Source organism: Pieris napi, chromosome 2, assembly GCF_905475465.1.
Source record: "Pieris napi chromosome 2, ilPieNapi1.2, whole genome shotgun sequence".
Classification (NCBI taxonomy): Eukaryota; Metazoa; Arthropoda; class Insecta; order Lepidoptera; family Pieridae; genus Pieris; species Pieris napi.
Genome location: NC_062235.1, coordinates 12,588,372 through 12,607,820, shown reverse-complemented (window position 1 = coordinate 12,607,820; position 19,449 = coordinate 12,588,372). Strand labels below are relative to the sequence as shown.

The 19,449-nt window shown below is 32.7% G+C and overlaps 4 protein-coding genes across 6 annotated transcripts; 3 read left to right on the top strand and 1 right to left on the bottom strand.

The window, feature by feature from the left end:
- Positions 1-239: 239 nt before the first annotated feature.
- On the top strand, positions 240-4,802 carry LOC125063028 (organic cation transporter protein-like). Of its 3 annotated transcripts, XM_047669235.1 has the most exons (9): positions 240-449; positions 548-783; positions 1,012-1,191; positions 1,482-1,712; positions 1,971-2,190; positions 2,909-3,071; positions 3,448-3,724; positions 4,044-4,316; positions 4,574-4,802. In XM_047669235.1, exons 1-9 carry the CDS (start codon positions 398-400, stop codon positions 4,607-4,609), a joined length of 1,668 nt encoding a protein of 555 aa, XP_047525191.1. In that variant the 5' UTR covers positions 240-397; the 3' UTR covers positions 4,610-4,802. The 3 variants fall into 3 exon arrangements, with proteins under 3 accessions (XP_047525191.1, XP_047525193.1, XP_047525194.1); XM_047669237.1 differs by lacking the exon at positions 4,044-4,316; XM_047669238.1 differs by lacking the exons at positions 4,044-4,316; positions 4,574-4,802 and having other exon boundaries at positions 2,909-3,552.
- LOC125063032 (CAAX prenyl protease 1 homolog) lies at positions 4,613-6,560 on the bottom strand. The gene is made up of 2 exons (XM_047669242.1): positions 6,384-6,560; positions 4,613-6,222 (listed from the first exon to the last, which is right to left on the bottom strand). Exons 1-2 carry the CDS (start codon positions 6,471-6,473, stop codon positions 4,984-4,986), a joined length of 1,329 nt encoding a protein of 442 aa, XP_047525198.1. The 5' UTR covers positions 6,474-6,560; the 3' UTR covers positions 4,613-4,983.
- Positions 6,561-9,058: 2,498 nt separating this feature from the next.
- Positions 9,059-10,177, top strand: LOC125063036 (partner of bursicon). Its single transcript, XM_047669245.1, has 3 exons — positions 9,059-9,226; positions 9,380-9,504; positions 9,918-10,177. The coding sequence occupies exons 1-3, from the start codon at positions 9,109-9,111 to the stop codon at positions 10,086-10,088; spliced, it is 414 nt and encodes a 137-aa protein (XP_047525201.1). The 5' UTR covers positions 9,059-9,108; the 3' UTR covers positions 10,089-10,177.
- A 6,963-nt stretch (positions 10,178-17,140) lies between these two features.
- LOC125063035 (bursicon) lies at positions 17,141-18,715 on the top strand. Its single transcript, XM_047669244.1, has 4 exons — positions 17,141-17,283; positions 17,603-17,712; positions 18,135-18,260; positions 18,505-18,715. The coding sequence occupies exons 1-4, from the start codon at positions 17,184-17,186 to the stop codon at positions 18,637-18,639; spliced, it is 471 nt and encodes a 156-aa protein (XP_047525200.1). The 5' UTR covers positions 17,141-17,183; the 3' UTR covers positions 18,640-18,715.
- Positions 18,716-19,449: the final 734 nt, after the last annotated feature.

Genomic DNA, 19,449 nt, shown 5'->3' with positions numbered 1-19,449 from the left:
TTGACTATTCAGTCATCAGTATTCACCAATCACCACAGTTCTCACATGATGACAATTGACAACCGAATTTACAAAATGTTTGATTTCGGTCATATTTGATTACCAATTGACATGCATTTTGACAACTAACAATAATCAAAAAGAAGACAGTATTCCTACTATATACCTAGTCTGTAATGAACATTAAATTGTATCGTATATCTGTGGTAAACAATGTCCATAGGAACTAATAGGAAGAAAACAATTGTATGAAATATTATGTCTCCCTTAATTTTTATTACAATAACAAATGTAAGTTATTTTAGTAACGGTATATAATTCAAATAATTTAAATTAATAATTGTTATCTTTTTTAATTACTTGCTAAAGAAAATAAATACCCTACGCCTGACTTAAAATGAAATCATTTATTTCGCATAGTAGCGAGCGTAACTTACAACATTATAAAGGTGAGGATTAAGGTATAATTATTCATAAACTTGGGTGTATACTGTATATATTCATATACTTGTATAATACCTTAATACTTTTTTGGACAAATTTCTAGAAATCTCAAAGAAAAATGAAAGTAAAGACCCACTGGACAATATTACTTATAAAGTGATCGGCGATTTTGGAAAATGGCAGTTTAAAATTGCATTGCTCATGGCTTTATTGAAACTGCCAATGGCATGGTATCAGTTAAATATTCTGTTCCTTGCTCCTCCGCAAAACTTTTGGTGCGTAAAACCTAAGATATTGAGCCAATACACTGATGACGAATGGCGCGATATATGTGCACCCGTAAGCAGATGTTTGTTCTATAGGAATTACCTTATAATAAAAATAGTGATAATAATGTAAAGCTTGACTTGACTTTTAACTCATCTGAGCTTAAAAACATTGGTGTAACGTAAAAAGTGTAATAAAATCAATTATTTGAGTTTTGACTATACAATAATAATTATTGATACAATTTTTTTTTCGCCTTGCATTTCATATAGAGCAATTATACTTGGTCACGTTTTGCAGAAAATAGAAGAACATCCTTGTCTAATATTTGACCCAGACATTCTTGCTATCGCCCCATATATGGACAGAGCTTTGATACCATTGGTACCATGTCAAAAATTTGTGTATGACACATCAATTTTTAGCCGAACGATTATTTCGGATTGGAATTTGGTTTGCACAAGACATTGGTTGATACATGTGAGAATAAGACACTGAATTCCTTTTATTTCTTAATTGTATGGTTTTACGTGGATTATATAGTTTTTACTACAAGTACCCTAATAATTTCCCCAATTCATAATTTTTTAAATGAAATAGTTCTCTTGATTTTTCTCAAATATCGTAGATAAATAGCTGCGCATAGTTTGTCCGTAGCAAATACCCTTACTCCCCGAGTGTCAAAGGGTAGATTTCCCTAGATAATCCACTCAAATCAAGCATCTAACTGATAGTTAACCAGTTACCTAATAACAAAATCTCTGCCATAGTTTACTCAAGCTGTGATGATGTGGGGAGTAGTATGTGGTGGCATATTGTTTCCGATGTGTGCTGACAGATACGGGAGAAAGAACCCTCTAATGGCCGGTATAGTGATTCAGTGTGTTGCGGGATTCTTGACAAGTGTCGTTAGACAATATTGGATCTTCATGATTAGCTGGTTTATTTTGGCTGTTGCGATCGGTGGATTGGGAGTAGTTTCGTTCGTGATGAGTATAGAGGTATTCTAAACTACAATGCCATCAAAAATATAACTTGTATAAAAAACCAAGTCTCATAGTCAGTATAAAAAAGCAACGCAAGAACTGCTAACGTAATAAGTTGTAAGATGCTTGTGAATACTAAATCGGTTAATTTATATAGGTTACAACACCAATTCTATTACTTTACATTCATCAAAATAGGAGAAAGAGTTCGCAATAGAATACAATCAATTAAGATTAGCCGTCTGATTTAAAGAGTTTTTATTATTATTTAAGGTGGTCAGTGGTAAATGGCGTACAGTTATACCAATATTATATCAAGTGCCATTTGGTGTTGGCAATGCAATATTGGCGGGACTCGCATACTTTCTAAGAGATTGGAGGCATTTAGAATTCTCGTTATCTGTGATATCTTCGTTATTTATTTTGTACTATTTTGTTATGGAAGAGTCGCCTCGGTGGCTTTTAGCTACGGGTCAAACGCAAAAGGCTTATGGTATTTACTTTTTATTATAACTTTGATAACATGGTATAAATAAGAAATATCTGAATCTATCTATATAGAAAGTTTAAGAAAACGACGCTCGCGAACCTATTTTTAACGCCAAGAACTGAAAAAAGGCTTTAAGTTTTTTAAAAATATTCTTTCATAAGGTTACTCAGGATAGAGGGTTTACCACCGCCCACCTTTACCCACAGGCAACTTTGAAGTACCAAAATCCATATTGAATGCTAGATATAAATTAATTATTATATTTATTATATATCAAGTTTATAGAAATAGGAATCTAAATCATGTAGCTAAGTGTTATCTCTTGCTTGGCTATAATTTCTTTTATAGAACAGAGGCAAACTGTCAGGAGGCTCACCTGATGTTAAATGATACCGCAGCCCCTGGACACTCAATGCCAAAGGGCTCGCGAGTGCGTTACCGGCTTTTAAAAGTTAGTACGCTCTTTTCTGGAAGTACCCTCGAATTGGTTCGAAAATTCAGTTTTCAGCTGGTGGTGGGGGTGGTGCGCGACAAAAACTGCCTTAATAAAAACGCTCAGTTGGAACGACGGACGTCGCGGTGATCCGAGTGGAATTTCGTATTCTGCCTTGACGTCCAATGAGTTTCATCATCAAAATACCATAATTAAGTAATTATTATAAACTACTAATTGTACGAGTCGCAGGCATCATCTAACAGATTATTTATCCATTTACATTAGAAATTTTGGAGAAAGCTGCTAAAATGAATGGACGAGAGCACATACTAAAGGATATGAAACATTTATTTATTAATCAAGTCCAAAAACAGAATACACCCGGTTTTATGGCATTTATTAAATCTAAGTCCATGAGAAAAAATACAGTACTATTATCATTGAATTGGTAATTGCCTGCTAATTTATATTTGGTCCATCGTGCATTAACAGAAACTACTAATCTAGAATTCAAATTAAATTTTCGAAATTAATCTTCGAGGAAGGCTTAATAACAAACAACGACCTAATGTAGCTTAAAGGATATCCTTAGTAGTTGATTTACACCGTAAGGTCTGTTGAAGATGCGTTGCAATTTACACCGTAAGGGTTTGAAATAGTTTTGAGTTGGAAGGCTGATCATTTGTGAAACAGATGATCAACAAGATTCATTGGACACGTTGCCTACGAGACTACTTGTTACTGAACATTATAAACGAAACGTTTTATTTTAATACAGTACATGTAACTACAATAACAGCTGATACATTGCTATTGTCTTTCAGGTTTTGTACTGGACTTTCTTTTTTTACATTCTCTCAATACCTCGGTTACGTGGGATCTAATATTTACTTAGCTATATTGTTATCTGGATTAATATCGATCCCTGGCTGTTTGCTTTGTCTAATAATAATAACGAGGTTTGGTAGAAAAACCACTGTTTGGGTATTTCAAATAATATCCTCATTTTGCTTCCTCATTATTTTATTAATACCAAAGGAAGTGTTCACGAATGATTGGCCTCGACTGATGGTAGCTGGTATTGGATTTGCGGGATTATCGGTAAGGCATAAAAATCTATCGAAGTGTTTGTTTTAATTCAAAATATAACTAAGCGCGTTACGGCTATCTTTAAACATTAAGAGCACCGTTGTAGTTTTTTTTGTCTACACTTCTTTAAGGCTTTCTAGCAAGCGCAAGACGGACTTAACTAGCTTTAGCGGTCGTACTATCGGACGACTTGCATATACGGCTACTAATTTAATTCTGCATACATATTTGAAAGTCCTGCATTTGACTCCCGAGAAAACAACTCCCTCTTAAACAATAGGTCCCATAGTAAAACTAATAGCGACTCTACAAATGCATTTATTATTTATAGGGTGCAGTACCCGCATTATTTCTTTATTCGGGTGAATTATTTCCTACACTGGGTCGTAACGCAGGTGTCGGTGGTGTGACCACCTTCGCTCGGATTGCTTCAATGGTTGCCCCTGGCATTGTTTCCTTGGACGAAATATTTGCAGACTTACCTCTTATATTACTTGCTTTCGTATCTTTCTGTCAGTTAACCTTACTTCTACCCCTGCCAGAGACAAAAGGTCTACCTTTACCTGACACTTTGGAAGATGTAGAACGATATTCATCAAACCAAGTTAGTTTCACCAATTTTATAGTTCAATAGGCATACTGAATTAAAAAAATACCCTTACGTCCGTGCAAGTACGAATATGTATGCTTTGTCTTTTATAAAGTACCACATCACAAAAATATTAACTAAAGATTATTCCAGGTTGCCAATTAAATTTGGATTCCGTACATTGGGTATTATTTGAATCAAACAAATTGAGAAACCTAAATAAAAGTCATATACTTTTTTAAAATAATTATTTATGAAGGTATTATTTTCAGAACATTAGACATGGAGAAAGGAGAAATAAAACATAAAAATATTTATAACTATTTTATTATGTTCACACTTTTAATAAAAATAAGATATTTTAATAATTTATACAAAATGATTCAGTCTATGGAATTCCACTTAAATATAAAAAAAATTGAAAATGCAAATGCAAAAATGCCGGATGGATTAAAATACAGAAGTTACAACAAATTAATTTACCTTGACATTCAATATTTTTTTCTATTATTTGAAAATATTATTGTAAACACAGAATGTATTTTATTTCTCTCTTAATTGTGCAAATAGCAAAAATAGATTAAACTTGAGAGTAAAAGAGTTAAAATGTTTGGACTAGTATTAATTAAGTCCTATATATATATGGAATTGTTGTACTGTTAAATGATTATAAGTTACACATTTAGTCTTTCTTTTTATTTGCCATTTGTTTCTTTATATTTTCCATTCTATGTAACAAAGTTGGATGTGAATGATACCAAGCTGAATACAATTTGTCATAGATGGGATAATCCAAGTTATCTTTACCCAGCTTTATAAGTGACGATCTTAACTGATCCCCATAGTTTAAGCCAACAGCAAAGTTGTCAGCTTCAAATTCATATTTACGAGAAAGGGCAGTAGCAAAGAATGATAAAAGAGAATTGTACGGTGCGAGAATCAATTGTAAGACAATAATCAAACCAATTATGACAGGTTCAGTACCAGGAGCAAAGCCTAGTGTAGTGTATAATAAAGAATTTTTAAAGAGAAAACCAAAAGCTGTAAAGAGCAATAGCAAATTCACCTCTGTAAGTACTATTGACTTGTAAATATGACTACACTTCCAATGCCCCAACTCATGAGCAAGAACACCCAATATTTCACTATCTGTACATCCTGTTGTAACATTCTTTACTTCATCATGTTTTTCAAGAAGAGTATCAAATAAAACTATTCGCTTTTGACCAAAAAGCCCACTGAAATAGGCATTACTATGAACAGATCTTTTAGAACCTTCAACAATGTAAACTTGAGCGAGAGGGAATTTAAGTTGAGAAGCCAAATTTTCAATACCATTTCTAAGATTTCCTTCAGCAAGTGGCTCAAACTTATCAAATATTGGGGCTATAACTGATGGGTAAATAGTGAGTAGGAATAAGGACACTACAGTTGTGAATAACCATAGCCACACAATAAACATATTTCCTCCAAGCATAATAATATATATAGCAGCAGATATGATTGGTAATGTGATAACCAAACTTAATGCCAGACTCTTGATTTGATCTTTAATGAAAAAACCAGCTGTTTGTTTGTTGAAGCCATGCTTCTCTTCAAGCACAAAATTTGCATAAATAGTAAAAGGCATGTTAACTATGAAATTAAAACCCGTAACAAATGTCATAAATATGCAACTCACAATAATTTCTTGATCAGAACTAATATTCAACATTCCAGCAAAACTTTCAGATGAACTCCAGACTGTGTAAACCCATCGTTTATATAAGATTATAGTTGTCAATATAATATTAAAGAGTTCTTTAGCAATTTTGAACTCAGATTTATCTATGCCATAGACACGGGCTTTTTTGAATGATTCTTCATTCAGCATTTGGTTCAGATCCTCAGGTATAGCGTTGTTTGTCTTGTATATGTGGAGCTGAAAACAAAAAATAAAATATTTAGGGAATGTGGGCTTAAGCGAATCTATACATAAAATATCAATGAATTTAATCATTAGGAGTAAGAAAATAATTTCCTGATAACAGCCAAACATCCGTTGTTTATAGTGTTTACGGCCTTAAAATAATAAAAACGTACCTGACGCAACGATAAGTAAAGCTCCCATAAATACTCGACCCATATGAACATCAATATAAGTAATAATAGGAGATCTTCATTAAAATCCATGTTTAGACTTAAAGTAATAGTAACGTTAGTCTTTATAATAAATTAGAAGAAATCAAGTACAATTGATAGCGGGGCGCGGGCAACGGCCGAAAATTTCTAACCTCCACACCAGTGTGACCGTTTTAAAAAATGGCTATCTACCAAAACTACAAGGTGCCAGTACTAAATAATACCAAAACACATGCTGAATTATACTAAAAATATACTAAAAGAAAAAAAAAGGATTTTTTTTATTAAAACACTTATTATCAGATACTTTTTAATTTTACCAATTACACACCTTCATTATACAGACATATTAAAATAATAATAAATATTTACGATAAGTTTTATTATAAACTAGCTGACCTGGCTAACTTCGTTCCGCCCTACAACCTTATAATATCGTTGTTACTTTAATTTAACTTATTTTAGGATTTTATTAATGTTAAGTTATTAAATTAATACAACTCTTTTGCAAATACAGAAATGTTTTATTGCTTGCCATTGCGAAAGAAGAATGACAGTTTTACACATTAGGCATCTTCTCTCTAGCGTCAATATGGCGATACTGCATGTTAAGCACTTTCTGATATCCAACATCTTTTGATCAGGATCAAAGCATGGTTATGCATCTCCTCATTCACCTCAAGATCGGAATTTCTTGAACTGACACGAATTCGACGTAAAATGATGCGTAGTTTTGTCAACAGATGGCACCATATGGTTTTTGCATTCGTAAAATTAATTAATTAATTTATTGTTATTCGTTAACTTATCCGATATTTTATTGCTTATTCTGCTATTCGGGACGGAAACAAATCCAACAAATCAAAAACCATGGCAATCGGTCCAGCCGTTCTCGAGTTATAAGTGTTGTAACAAACACGACTTTCTTTTATATATATAGATACTAAGTCAGTATTCGCTGCACTGAGCTTACTGAGCAGATTTAGTGCGTTTGCAGGAAAAGCCCTTTGCGATTTCCAAATCATAAAACATTTTGCTGAATAAATCGCTGAGATGATCCATGACCCGAGATGGTATGTTATGTTCTGCCAACGCTGCATAAAATATAAGCTCTGCTTTTCTTACTTCTTCAGATATGGGTTCTTTCCTAAGTAATTTATCATCGTTCTGAAAATAAACAGGATTTGATTAATTTGATAAATTTTTATCAATTATACATGTGTGTACAACTGTACATGTACTATCCAAGATTCATCGGACATCCTGTAGAAGTAGGACAATTAATTCATGTGCCATAAAAAATAAGGGACACAATAATCTTATAAATATGTTAATGGGGGCATAGCTTTCTTACTTTGGATTATCCACTACAACATATAAGTTTCTATTGATGTTTTTCAGAATATGCATGACTTTTAATTGTAGCGATTCTGCTTAAAAATGTTGCTCCACACGTTTTACACAAGGCGTTCTCATTATTTTTATCTTTTGTCAACCATGACGAAAATTCAGAATTTTGTTCCCACCCAGATCTATATTTCTGATGGTATTTACGCTTCATTATCTTCACTACACATGCACACAGAGAGAAATAAATAAAGAACTAAAACATCCGTGGTCCCAAAGGGACCACATGTATAAAAGTACAGCATGTAACGTAGATAGTAATACGTAGCTAAAGCACGATTCACGAATTTGTTAGCATTAACCGTTCGAAAGAGACAAAATGATACATTTGCGGTAAAAATCAGACAAAGACAAAAACATGTGAACGAAATACGAACGAATGGAAGTGAGTGTTTCCCGCCCAGCCCAAAAATACATCAAAATGTGTTTTAAAATGTTGAAAGTTTAAATGTACCAAAAAATACCAGAATATAAAAGGATACCAAAAAAATACTAAATTAGTTACACGGAGCCCAAATTATACCAATTTGGTACTGAATATACTAAAAACGGCCACACTGCTCCACACTCAACAATATTGACTATTGACCACAGAATACTACACGTATGTTTATCACGAGAACAGCAGTTATCTGCCAAGTTCTGACACATATAATACAGAACATAATTGACTTGATTACGTGCTTTGCTATTTTTTAACTTTACTAGTCTGTTCTGTTTGATAATATATTTATAATATTATGTTTATATTGTTGAACACGGGATTCTACATTACAACGTGTATGCATATAATATATTTAAGCAGGAAATGTGTTAAATACAAAACTGAATCTTTAAAACTTGCTAGCCTAGCTAGCTAAAGTATATACTATACAGAGTATAGTAAAAGTAAAGTATTCAAAGCGAAATCGATGAAAGCAATAAAAATTTTGTACGGTACGCTATACGTAGCAGGTAAAAATATGCTAAATCCCATAGTTGTCGAAATAGAAAAGCATTTTTTTAAAATGATATCCTTTTTTTACTCCTGCCTTCATAACTACACTACTTATAAATCATCTATTAGAAATAGTGATTAAGTCTCCAACGGAGTTTAACATGTTTCCTTACTTAAAGACTCCCAGGATTCCCGCTGTCTTTGTAACGTAACATGTATTGCTTAATATAATAAAGTTACAGATTTCCATATAAATACCGATTCAAATTGTAAGAAGGTTAGTGTGGATTAGGGTGTCTAGTAGGAAACTATTATTTTATTTGCATTTATTTCGTACCAATTATGGCAGTAACATACAAATTAACATTTATGTTATTAGAAATTTTAATTATAACTATTCTTAAATGTTGTGCAGATGAAAATTGTGAGACACTGCCTTCGGAAATTCATGTTACGAAAGGTGGATTTACTGATTTTATCGCAGTACCTAAATGTCTACTAATACAAATTAGAGATATATGTGTGCCTTCTTATAACTATAGCCTCTTAATAATAATTGCTTTTTCATACTAAATGGTTGTATTAGGTTCTCATCATACAAATAATTTTACAGAGGAGTATGACGATATGGGAAGTTTGGTTCGGTCATGCAGTGGAGAAGTTATGGTGAATAAATGTGAAGGGATATGCAATAGTCAGGTTCAACCTTCTGTTATTACACCCACAGGTTTTTTAAAGGTTCGTAAGTATTACCACCAAAAAATCATATTTCTTTTTTACACTTACTTTCCTTATATACCTTACTTCCGATATCGTTTTCTGGTATACATTTTTGAAATTTTTACATTCCGATACAATTTTGGTATAAAATAACACAAAAACATATCAATTAAATATAGAACTAGTAGGAAAACAAAATTTTTTTTATATAGAACAGGGGAAGCTCCTCTGATTTTAAGTGATACCGGAAGGCTCGCAAGTGCGTGCCGGCCTTTTAAGAATTGGTACGCTCTTTTCTTAAAGTTGAGTTTTATTATTTTAATAGATTTTTAAACATGGAGAACAAAAGTGTTTATATTTTAATATTAACACTAATTTAGGTAATTGGTGTAACTTAATATTGTCATTCTAAAGCTAAAAATTAATTACAGGAATGTTTCTGCTGCAAGGAAAATTATTTACGCGAGCGCCTGGTGACATTGACGCACTGCTATGATCCTGACGGCCTTCGTTTAGAAGACGAAGAGCGAGCCATAATGGAAATCAGACTTCGGGAACCAGCTGAATGCAAATGCTACAAATGTGGAGATTACAGTCGATAGTTTTATAGACACCGTTATAATTGCAAAAAAAACCACAATAAACGTAACAAATAAGCTTTTTTAAGAATAATAAAGTATAGTTCAATTTATATGTGTAACTCATTTAAAACATTCCATATAGGTACGCAAATCATTTGAAAATCTTAAAATACAAGAACGACTTATAATAATATAGCATGAAAACAGCGAGACAAAATATGCTTTCGATTGATATTTGTCAAAAGACATGTCATATTATGTGTCAACGCTTTAAAGAATAGAGATGCTAGCAGTATCAACAACAAAGGTTGTGAGAAGGTTATCTTCAAGTTCTGGAATAACGCATGTGTATAAAAGGTACAGGATCGGACCTAATACAGTCCCTTGCAGCACCTCAGCTTTTATTTCACACAATTAAGCAAATTCATCTTTTTGTCGTACCCCAAACATTATTTGTGTTAAATATACCTAATCCAAGGATATTTGAGAATTGTCGAGGTAGTAGTTTCTTAAAATCTCTATCTACGAATATCTATCTCAATAGTCAAGTTTTTTTTAGGTTTAAGAATAACTTTATTTCTCATAAGAATTGCATACAAAATTCACTTACTGAGAAACACATATTTAAAACTAAGATTAAAAATTAGAAATTAGAGCGCACAGATGTAGGTACATATATAAAATAACAAAACAGAACAGCACCAAAAATGTGGGTAGACATAATAAACTTGATCAGTCAACCAAGCAAAACACGGATGTATGAATTTGAGTTTTTACTAGATGTGGCATTGATGGCATAGTCTGATATAACAAGTTTACATTGATTATTTTAATTTTTTTCCATAACACTATTTTATTTTTAGTTTATTCCTATATTTATATATTTAGGGCATGTACAAGGTTTATAAAACATTTTTACAGACTAAAATCACTTTTAAGGTGGGAACTGACCAACGTTACGAGGTGTAATGTAACATGTAATGTAATGTTACACAGCGAGCATTCGTGCAGTCAGTACGTCGTGTTACGTCGTGTTTCCCCGTAACACGACGTACTGAATGCACGAATGTTCGCTGTGTAACATTAAGGTGGGAACTGACCAAAGTTACGAGGTGTAATGTAACATGTAATGTAATGTTACACAGCGAGCATTCGTGCAGTCAGTACGTCGTGTTACGGGGAAACCAGCGAGCAACGAGCGGCTCGTTGCTCGCTTTGAGTGCTCCACCCGGCTGTCGGTTTTTTGGCGAATCCTTTGAGTGTTACGCGGTTCGGTCAGTACGCCCTTTGACAAAAGTCGTCTCGAGCGCACGCTGGTAGCGAGTAATCACACGTCAATCAATCAATCAAACATGGAGTGGGACAAAGAAAAATACAGAGAAGAGGAAGTGTTGTGGAACCCAGCTCATCCAGAGCAAATAAATTCAACAGTTCTTCAAAATCGATCGGAGACATGCGTACAAAGTTTTTATACTGTCCAGTAATCATTTGGTTTTTCAAACTTGCTATCAATGACAAACCACCACATACGCCTCTGTTTTTAAATAAGTTTAATGTCCAGTAACGTTTTTTCTTCTTCTTAATTTGGATGAAACAATAATTAAGTAGAATCAAAGATACCAACGCGTCTTCGCTGTCGGCCATCTCGTGAACACTGGCGGCGAAAGCGGAGCACAGACGTTTGACGAGCATGTTACGCCGATTTTAAAACACAGCGTAACATGCTCGATGCGTTACACGCTCGATGCGAATGCTACATTACACATCGTAACTTTGGTCAGTTCCCACCTTTACATTACAGGTTACATTACATGTTACATTACACCTCGTAACGTTGGTCAGTTCCCACCTTTAGGCAGATTTTGGTCAATATTAAATACAATTCTTTAACACCGTGAGGAGTGTTAGTTTAAAGTTCTTTAAGGTGGGAACTGACCAACGTTACGGGGTGTAATGTAACATGTAATGTAATGTTACACAGCGAACATTCGTGCAGTCAGTACGTCGTGTTACGGGGAAACACGACGTAACACGACGTACTGACTGCACGAATGCTCGCTGTGTAACATTATATTACATGTTACATTACACCTCGTAACGTTGGTCAGTTCCCACCTTTAGACATTAAACATTTCAAGTGTTATCGCATTCCTGTCAATATATATATATACATATTATATTTTAATCACTTATTTGTATGTAATTACTGTGTAAGTTTTTAGAAGCTTTTTAAATCGGGCATAATTTTGTTCCGCTTTTATAACTGATGGTAACTTATTATAAATTGTACCACCCTCATACTCCAAACTTCTTTTGCCATAGTTAGTTCTAGGAGGGCGGGTCACCAAGTAACTAGCGCGTCTTAAGTTAATATTTCGTGTTTGTTGTTTGGTTAAAAATTTTATATTAGAATTAATTTCCCTATTTAATATTTTGCGTACTAGAATACAAGTGTAGTATGTGTACGTTTGTTTAATATTCATTAATTTTGTTTCCTCGTATATCCTTTCAGTAGGCGTCCGAAGTTTATAGTTAAATAAGTTTTTAATCAATCTATTCAGAGTTCTCTGGATAGGATCCAAATTACTCTTTGCTGCAGTACCCCAGACCTCAATGAGGTAGTCGACATGAGGCTTAACCAGAGAATTATAGATCAGATACCGCACTTTCTGTGGGAGACAATTTGTTATGTTTCGCAGTGCCCCTGTGAGTGGAGTTAGTTTAAGTTTAATTTTTTCTAGATGTGGTTTCCAAGTTAGGTTACTATCCAAAATAAGTCCGAGATATTTTTCTTTAGGTTTTCGTTCAAGTATTTTTCCGTCTATTTTAAATTCGAAATTATCGAGTTTCCAAAGTAAAAGAGACTTGTGTCGTCTGCATAAAGGGAGATGTCACCTTTGAGACCCAAGTCACTGATACTGTTAATATAAATGTGGAACATGAGGGGGCCTAATATTGATCCCTGGGGAACGCCAAAATTCAGGATACAGGAATTGCTTTCATATTCACCTATTTTTACTATTTGTTTTCGGTTCTCCATATATGATTTAAAAATTTCAAGTGCTTTGCCTGTAACACCGGTAAGTTTTAGTTTTTGTAATAATTTTTCATGACTAATGGTGTCAAAGGCTTTTTTTAGATCGATAAATATACCTAAGGCAACTTGTTTTTGATCAATTTTATTTTTAATTTTGGTTACGAGGTCAATTGTGGCAGCGAGAGTATTTGATTGAGCTCTAAAGCCATATTGTTTTCGGTAAAAGAAACCTTTTGAATTAAGGAATGACTCTAATTGGTTATAAAGAATCTTCTCAAAGACCTTAGAAAGCACTGGGAGAACTGATATAGGGCGATAATTGCACGGGTCAAGCTTACTTCCGGCTTTATGAATTGGTACAACTTTTGCAACCTTTAACTCGTTGGGAAAAATACCTCGTGCCAAATGATAGTTAATGCAGACTGTTAGTTCCGTGGCAATAATGTCTTTTACGCATTTAATTGATTTTGTACTAATACCATCAATGCCAGATGCAGTGTTACAGTCCAAATTTTTAATTATGGTAATAACTTCTTTCGTGGTTACTGGTTTCAGAAATCGCAATTCTGTTCTATCAGTTAGACTACACTCTTCTAAAATTTGAGGTACTTTTGATTTTTTAGAAATCATATTTGCTAGGGTTGAGCCAATAGTCGAAAAATATAAGTTAAAACTTTCACATATTTCTTTTTTGTCCGTAATAGTACCAGCTGCCGTTTCAAGTTTGTCTGGTCCAGGTCTGTCATGCACTTTGTTTTTAGCTAAGTTATTTATAAGTCTCCACATTTTTCGTGGTTTACTAGAATTTTCTTCAAACCTCTTCAGATAATATTCACTTTTCGCTTTTCTTATATTGTGTGATACTCTTGCTTTAATATGTTCGTACTCTGCTTTTAATTTCGTGTCCACCGCATTTGTTTTATATTTTTGCCATAATATGTTCTTGCTATTTATCTCTTCTAATAGTTCTTTTTTAATCCAGTCTTGCCGCGGAGGATTCAATGTTTTAAATTTTGTGATTCTGCACTTATTTAAACAGGATTTCAGTTTCCCTGCCAAGTTTTTCAAATAGTATATAAATAGGTAACCTAAAAACAGCAATTTTTAAGGTCGTCAGTTTAGCTACTTGCTTACGAGGGAGATACTGTGTAATATAATATATTTTTATAGATTTTTGATATCATGCCAATGTCTAGGCACGCAACTTTCATCTTGAGGTCTTGCCTTTGAACCATGTTGATGCACCATTTGATTTTCAATATATTTGCACAATTCATGTTAATATTGTGAACAAACTCACTTCAAATTGAGTTAAACAAAAATTGTATAGTAACAATCTCGAGTTCCTAAAATCAGAACGCCACGAGACACCCAGGAGGCTTCGCTCGTAGACTCTAATCGTACCACCAAATGGGTGGCCATTTAGTTGTTACGGGCTTATCCAATCATATCCAGAGATGAAGAAGAAGAGAAGCACCGACATTTAGGTTGAAGTCTCCTCTATTTCCAATTTTCCCTGTCTTGAGTGACTTTCAACCTGTGGGAGGTTTCGTACTGCCTCTGGAACGGAAATAACGTCGCATTGTATAGATACGACAGAGATTCATTCATGTATTAAATAGTGAATAATAATATAATAATTAGTTATAAAAAGGTTTAAAGTTTTTACTTGTTTTGTTTATATCATGTTTTTAATTTAGTTTTCTATTGTATTAGTATGAAGTTACTCTAAAAATAGGAAATAAGGAAAATTAAAAAATAATTATTGGTAGATAAAATTAATTAATTCATTATAAAATTTTAGAAACCCTAACAATACTGAATACTCATTTGGTGAAGGAAAACACCGTAAGGAGCTTTATTTTAAGATCCATCACCCAAATCGATAACGTGTATCAAGCTAACAGGGTTGACTACTTCATAGCCATTAAAATGAATAAAAAAAGTTAGACTTAATTGCTTAACAAGTAAACAAGTGGAAAAATAACATAGTAGGTACACAAGAACAGAGTCTCTTCTATTTATGAAGACTGTAAGTAGTGTTATTGGACACTTTCTTATGCTAAATATTATTTTTAGTAAATTAGGTTAGTTTTAAATTACTTATTAGTCTTAAGTTTAACGTTATCCTAATGTTAAATGATGTCTTTGTGCAGAGACAATTTATTTAAAAAAATGTTGAGGGAAAGATATGAAATCTGTTGCCAACACTATTGTTGGTAACTACATAAGTGTTTTAAACCTTAATATGCTTCTAACACATACTGTAGCTGTACTGCTAAATAATTATGTAAAAATAAATATAAAATATTATACCAATACAAATGTTTAAGTTTTAGACTTGAAAGAATAGAATAAATAAAAATCCGTCTTCGTTTGGACGTTCAAATCCCATGGGAATTGCATTTGGGAGTCAATTTATGAACCAATTAAAATATTAATGTATTTATTTCGAAAAATGCTTAAGGACATTTCATAATATGTATATGAATAAAAAATAAGAAATATAATATGTTAAATCATTATTACACAACAATATATGGTAGCAATGTTCTTTCAAAGTGCATGATGTAGGTACTACATCAGATATTTAGTTAACAACATCCTCAGAAGTAATAACTATAGGATTAAGAGTATTACGATTAAGTGGCCGTTATCGCCATCTTTGGTGATAATTATTAGCTGCGCGGGCTTTTTTAAATCCATGTTGCGAAAAAACACGTGAAGCGGACAGCGAAAAAAAGGTGAGGTTATATTCGGGTTAATCATACCTCTAGACTTCTAGAGTAGAGGGTATGAACGAAAAAACATAAAAAGAATTTTGATGTTTATTTTTCAAGTTTTGCTTTTAAAAAATAATGCTAATTGAAATTCCGATTTTTTCGGACTAGATTTTTTAATAGGATATTTTTTTATATCACGCTTTGCAATTCGTGTAGATCATTATATTCTCTTTTTGATTAAAAAATAAATTTTGAAAAATAAAAATAATTTTACCTCCAAACCCGGAAGTAAAAATTTCAAATGAGTTTTTAACAAAAGTACGGTTTGCAAATAAATCTAAATATAATGATAATTATTAAATAATTTTGTCTTAGGTTTTTACATTTTATATAAAATTAAATAAAACAGCTTGGACGTCAGAAAATACTTAGTCGACCATATTCTTTGAGTGCCTTCTAATTTAGAATTGAATTTCTGTTAATTTTACGTAGTTAGGTATTTTAGGTAGTTTAATATATATATTATATACATACTATATACTGTTACTTTAGTTGCCAATAAAACTTGATTAATGAATGGACATTATATTTATTAAAGTTGATTCATGTTATGCTCACAGAGAGATGTAGATAATATCGTCTTAATCTTTTATCTGTTGGATAAAAATATAATATTAGAATAATAAGGTTTGTTGCAACTTTAAAAAAGTAAATTCCTAAATAATTTCTGAAAGTCGTTACGTAGATCAAGACCTGCAAGACTCCCATATAACCGTGCCTGTCGTTAAGGACATTTCTTGTCAGGTTTAATAGGCATACGAATCAGCCTTCTGTATTATTTTAATCTAATTACCTGATTATTATTAGCCGTAAAACTAAACCGAGATAGCCAGGCTTTTAAAAAAATCCAACCACTTCCTTTTACTATGCATGACAAATTTAATTGTAATGTAAATTGAGAACCTACACTTTCATTTAAGGTGAATAAAAGGATTTATTGAGTGTATGATGTTCCACTAATGAGCCACTACCGTATCGGTTTCCCATATATGCATACCTATACTTAAGGATTTTTTTAGAGTGTAGAAGTGGACGTATTCATTATGATTTAGTTAAGATATTTTTCTTCAAAGCTTTTTAATAAAAATCATTCATATAAAAACCACCCATTAGGCGTTCATGTATTCGCAGCTGGGAGTGTGTTTGTCCTGCAGGAGACACGTCAACTAAAACGATTTTAATGTCATTAGACTTGAGAAGTTAATGAAATATGGTCTCAACTCAAATATAAGCAGCCGATTTTGTGATTTTTCTCATAACATTTTCATCTTTCGTAGCACATAGGTCACTTTTGAGATGTTTTCGTTTAACTATATTTTTACATGTGGTTTAGTTTTATCCGCTTGTTATTTGCAAGATAAACCCGTAAAAAGTCAAGAAGTGCAGTTGCCTCCAGGTAGTATAGCAAACAATACAAAACTTTTAAATAATTTATTATCGCTCAAATTACTTCTTGCTTTAGTAAATTGATGCTACGACGATAATGGGACAGCATGCCCTGTTAGTTTGACTATTCTTATAAACAGTAAATTTCCACAACGTAAATTCTTAATAATTTAATCAAATTAATAAGTATTGCTTAGTATTTGGCGCCAATATTGAAATGAAAAAAATGAACTAAGACTGTAAGAGAACCGTTTCTATTGCTGTAAAATTCTCCTGTGCCTCCTGTGCCTCGCTGTGAAATCTTAATGCATAATATATAATCTTTTTAGGGCAAGAATGTCAGATGACGCCTGTAATTCATGTCCTGCAACATCCAGGCTGTGTACCGAAGCCCATACCCTCTTATGCTTGTATTGGCAAATGTACAAGCTATGTTCAGGTAATAGTTTTAATAATGTATTTTATAGATTTGATTTACTCTAGTATTCGTTACTGTTCCTTTACGTTTCGTTACGGTTTACTGGTAATACGGCTACATTGGATCTTGCTGCATTTTTTCGAATCTTAAAATTTAAAACACAGAGCACATACACATTGTTGAATTCTGCTCATTTATCTACATTCGGTCCCTGTATAATCCTGGATACCGTAATTAACCTTCAACCTAAACGGAGGATCCACCATCAGTCTAACCACTGACTTGCCTGGCGTAAGGGCCCCAGTGGCTGAGGCTGAAAAACTGTATATATTCTAAGCGTTCGGATTGTTGATGTCGTTACAGCTTATCATAAAACCATGAAGGAGTCGTAGGTAGGTATACTAGAAGTTGAAGTGAATCAATATATGTGAATATTATTCCAGGTATCTGGTAGTAAAATATGGCAAATGGAACGTTCCTGTAACTGTTGTCAGGAATCAGGAGAACGAGAGGCATCAGTGGTGCTCTACTGTCCCAAGGCGAAAAATGAAGAAAAAAGATATCGAAAGGTACATCTTGGTTCAGTAGACGAAGCACTCGGTTTATTTATAGGTTTTACGCTCGTTTTCTAGTGAAATATTTAGACTTGGTAGGCACTGAAAGAACTCATCAATGTGTTTTCGAAAGCAAATAGCATTGAGACTTCTTTGAATTTTCAACATCTTAGTAAATCAATCCAATCAGTTTTAGTACTTATTATTGTTTAATTTTGGTGAGGTCAATGATAATATTCAACAATCATTATTTTTACAGGTAACAACAAAAGCTCCCCTTGAATGTATGTGTCGTCCATGTGGGAGTGTAGAAGAAAGTTCCATCATTCCTCAAGAAATCGCTGGTTACGTTGAAGATAGCCCTCTGCATAGCCAGTTTCGAAGACATTTTTAAAGCTTATGTTACATTGAATGTTATCAGGACTCATGAATTTATAAAGCATCTTGTAGAATAAATAAATCGTATTTCAGTAATTCGAATTATTTATACCTAAAAAATTAAATCATTTATACTGCCAATTAAAAACATTTGTGGATTGTTAAACTGTGTACTTAATATTTCAAACTATAATATTATATAGGTACGTGATAGTTTTCGCAACTAATTGATACTTTATGAATATATACCACAAGTACTTACACGTGGTAATCTAAATCCTAACCGGGACAGTGGTTAGAACTCACAAAGATAAAAGGATAGTAACATATAATTATTCATTGCGAATATACCAGTAAGAGTTACGGAGTTATAGTTAAGGAGTATTTTATTTCATATAAAAAATCCATTTCAAAATAGTAAAATATTATCCCGTTTCAAATTGTATATATATATATTGTATGTATATTCGTTTTAATAAAACTTGACTAATTTTTAATTTAAAATTTAAGTAATGTTTTTAATACGCCACAAGTGGTCTAAGATCCCGATATACAACGACCTTCACCGAGATGCTTATTTAATGAAACGTATTTTATATTTAATTTAATATGTCAATAAATATAATCCATATGGATTGCCTAGCATATTTCAGTCCAGAGTATTTTAATTAATATTTAAAAAAAAATATTTTTTTAAACATTTTACCGGTATGATTATTAGATAAATTCTATACCAATCGAAAGTATGAAGCCCATAGAATATGCAAATGTTAGGTTGTTTTTAATCAATTAATTATTTATGTGTATATTTTTTATGTGACACTAA